Genomic DNA, 3,618 nt, shown 5'->3' with positions numbered 1-3,618 from the left:
TAGAAAATGATAATGTATGTTTAAATTTCAGAAATCCTGAATCGTTTTTGGTGTGATTAAGATACCCTTTATGTTTGTATCACATTTTGTCAATTGAAAAACTCCATTAATTTCATATTTTTATACATGAAGTTTAGAAAATGATAATGTATGTTTAAATTTCAGAAATCCTGAATGAGCTTTTGGAAGTTCATTCATAAAGATATTGTGCCACATATGGTTCTTATTCAAGGGAGAAAGTTGTATTGTGATACGTACAAGGTAATACTTGCTCTAAAGGACTTACTGTCACGATTCATACAATTAAATTCTTTTGTTTGGGCAAAAGGATATTATATTTATAAATATTTTTTTGAGGATATATTAAAATTAAATGATACATATTAAGTATTGAATAGGTCAAATGGGACAATGTTAGACACATATTATTAGGTGATTTTTCTCTTAAATGTAGGGATAGTGGGGTCATTTTAACTGCTCATAAGTTAACTTCTCCTCTTATGGTGGGAAAGAGGTTTTGAGAAGTTGTACATGAAGTTTTTCATAGTGAGAAAAAATGGATCTCTGGTCTAGTAAAGAAACTTGTGTTCTCCATTAATTGCACATTAGATAGACTAGAAAAACGTTATGGAAATTCCTAGAATCTGACTGCCATTATTGGAAGTATTTATCTTGGGTTTCAGCTTTCAGTTTTTTTTAAATTCATGATATGTTTAGAAATTTCTATTTTCAATCATTACCTGTTATCACTCAGTAAGTTGTCATCAACAATTTCATTTGAAGCATGGTAACTTTGTTTACGAATCCAATGAAAATACCTGAGATAGAGAGGTCACAAAAGCATTTTGGCAAACATCCATCTAATGCCAGTCAAAGTGGTCTTGTTTTACTTAAGAAACTCAAGGTTAGGCTGCCAAGGTATCTCTCTCAATCGTTCCCCCGTCGCCGGCTCCTCTTCTTTCATCGCTGTGGCACATTTGATCTTCGTTGTTTCATCCTTGGCTTCCTCAGTCACTCTTCGAATCATCCTTTTGGCTGGAGTGGAACTCATCAGGTCCTCCATTGTCGATGGTATCTCTCTCCCTAGTCCTTCCAAGTCATCTCCCGTATAAATTTGACACCAGTCCAGGCTAGAAGGAAGGAGATAGGAATGATGCGTATTTTTTTTGACTGTCAACCGTCAATCTTGGACTAATCCCTCTTTCAAATTATCACTGTTGCCAAGTCGATACCCGACAGGGCCAGGCCAGCGCATCTCCATTACCGGACACGGTTTTCACTATAAATGATAACCGAAGTTGGCACCGTTATCAGCCAACAAATCATTCCAAGATTATGAATGTCATCGACAGTGGGAAGACTTTGACTACTTCTTCTGATCGAACCCACTTCGAACCGTCTATTACCGGTTCTATCCTGATCATAACAGATACAGAACAGCACTGCCATCCACCTCCCAATGCTCTCTCTCTTTCTCTCTTCACGCGTTTCTCAGAACAATCTTGGAAAATGCCCGCACAGCCTCCCTCCCTTTGTTCAAATACTCTTCCCTCTCCCCCTCCCCCTCCCCCAGAGTGTTCGTCTTCGCTCCTCCTCTGTCGACCATGGTCGCCACCAAGATGATATGGCTCTCCAGCATTAGCAACCGGTTTGGGAATAGCTTGTTCCGTCGACCCCAGCAGACGACGACCAAAGCTATACTCAAGGCGAAGAAGAAGAATTCCCCCATCATTGGAATCCTGGCCTTTGAGACCGCCAAGACCATGTCCCGTCTCCTTTCTCTCTATAAGTCTCTCTCGGATGCCCAGATTCTCAAGCTTCGGGAGGATGTCATGCAGTCCAAGGGCGTCCAGTACTTGAATTCCGTCGACCATGGGTTTTTGCTCCACCTCGCCTGCGCCGAGAAGATTCAAGATCTAGACCGGATTTCCCTCGTGGTTTCCAGGTTAGGGAAGAAGTGTCGCGAACCAACGTTGCAGGGGTTCGACAGCATTTATTCAGACTTGAAGCTTGGATTCGTTGATTTCTCTGGCCTCGCCTTTTCTGCCAAAGAGATTGGGCACAAGATTGCTAAGATGGAGAAGCTCATAGCCACCACGGGGGAGTTATACTCGAGTCTGGAATCTCTGTCGCATACGGAAGGGCCGGAGCGGAGATTGCAAGGCAGGAAGAGCTTCAGCGGGTCCATCCAGGTAGAGAAACCCAATTGGGAAGTCTACGAAGAGAAGCTCGCGAGCCAAAGGGACCATGTCCGTCGCTTACGGGAGAACTCTCTCTGGGGCAAATCCTTCGATAAGGTCGTCGCCCTCATGGCTCGGACCATCTGCAACGTCTTTGAGCGAATTTGTGCCGTTTTTGGTCTCTATGTCTCAGGCCTCCATCCATTGGATGCCCAAGGCCACGCCCACACTAAAGCCGAACATTTACAGACAGTACTGCGACAGCCTCCGATAGTTTACACCTCCGGTCCTCTAGAGAGAACATCGGTAAAAAAACCCGTCGTCGTCTCGACAAACTCCGGTCCTATCACAGTCCAATCCCGCAATGAGACGAAAGAATTGTCTTTCTATTTGGGTTCCGGGTACTGTACGTCTAGCGAGAATGCAAGAGTTACGAGGCCGAGCGCGGCGCCGGGGGCGAACACGCTAGGGGCGGCAGCGCTTGCCTTACGTTATGCCGATGTCATCGACTTGGCGGAGAAGCTTCTGAACAATCCGAACTCGGTAGACGCCGAGTCACGGGGTGGTCTGTATCAGATGCTCCCGACGGGTTTGCGGGCGATAATAAGGGAGAAGATGCGGTGGGCATCGAAATCGGAGGACTTCGGCGACTCGGACGAGTCACTGGCGGAAGGGTGGAGGGAGGGGGTAGGGAGGATATTAGAGTGGTTGGCCCCAATGGCGCACGACACGATAACGTGGCAGTTGGAGAGGCAAATGGAACGGCAGGAGTTCGAGTCGCAGCCAATGGTGATGCTACTGCAGACGCTGTTTTATGCTGACAGAGAGAAAGCAGAGGCAGCCATTGCCGAGGTTCTGGTGGGTTTGAGTTGCATCTGCCGTCACCAGAGTCGGGAGAGATGAATCGGCCCTGAAGCGTGCTGCCACGAACGGGCACTTTCTAGTTTCTGGTGGGTCCCTCTGCCACTTGGCCGCTCGGATGTGGATACCACCAGAATGTGACTGTCGTTTGTACATATCAGATAGTTAAGAAGACCAAATGCATTGATTCTATTTGAGGAAGATTTATTAATTTATTCTATAACTTGTTTTATGATTAGTTAATAAAGATTATTATGAGTTGCCCCATTGAATAAAATATTAGAAAGATCATATACAACTTATTTGTATAATTGTATTGCTTGAATTCCAAGGTAATAGTTTCTAGTTTAAAAAGTAAATTAATGTGTCTAATGCTAACTTCAAACTTATGTCTTATTTGATTGACTACATTGGGAATTACAACGTTAAGTAAGCATTATTTTAATTGCATAAACAAAAGAATAAGAGGAACACTAGGGGTATTTTTACCTTTAAGAAATGAGATTAGTTTTAAAAGATGGGGGATTGTAGGTAGGGTTGGCATTCGATCGAGTCAAGCTCGAACAAATGTAAGTTT

General features: G+C 44.0%; 1 protein-coding gene across 1 annotated transcript; it reads left to right on the top strand.

The window, feature by feature from the left end:
• The first annotated feature begins 1,604 nt into the window (after nt 1–1,604).
• Nucleotides 1,605–3,083, top strand: LOC137943047 (protein PSK SIMULATOR 1-like). The gene has a single exon (XM_068788744.1). The coding sequence runs from the start codon at nt 1,605–1,607 to the stop codon at nt 3,081–3,083; it is 1,479 nt and encodes a 492-aa protein (XP_068644845.1).
• The last annotated feature ends 535 nt before the right edge of the window (nt 3,084–3,618 follow it).

The sequence above is a fragment of the Aristolochia californica genome, unplaced genomic scaffold, assembly GCF_029961685.1.
Source record: "Aristolochia californica isolate CCGP_79_NKW_82.1479 unplaced genomic scaffold, dmAriCali1.0.hap1 SCAF_10, whole genome shotgun sequence".
In the NCBI taxonomy this organism is placed as follows: domain Eukaryota; kingdom Viridiplantae; phylum Streptophyta; class Magnoliopsida; order Piperales; family Aristolochiaceae; genus Aristolochia; species Aristolochia californica.
This window is presented reverse-complemented; position numbering and strand designations above follow the sequence as displayed.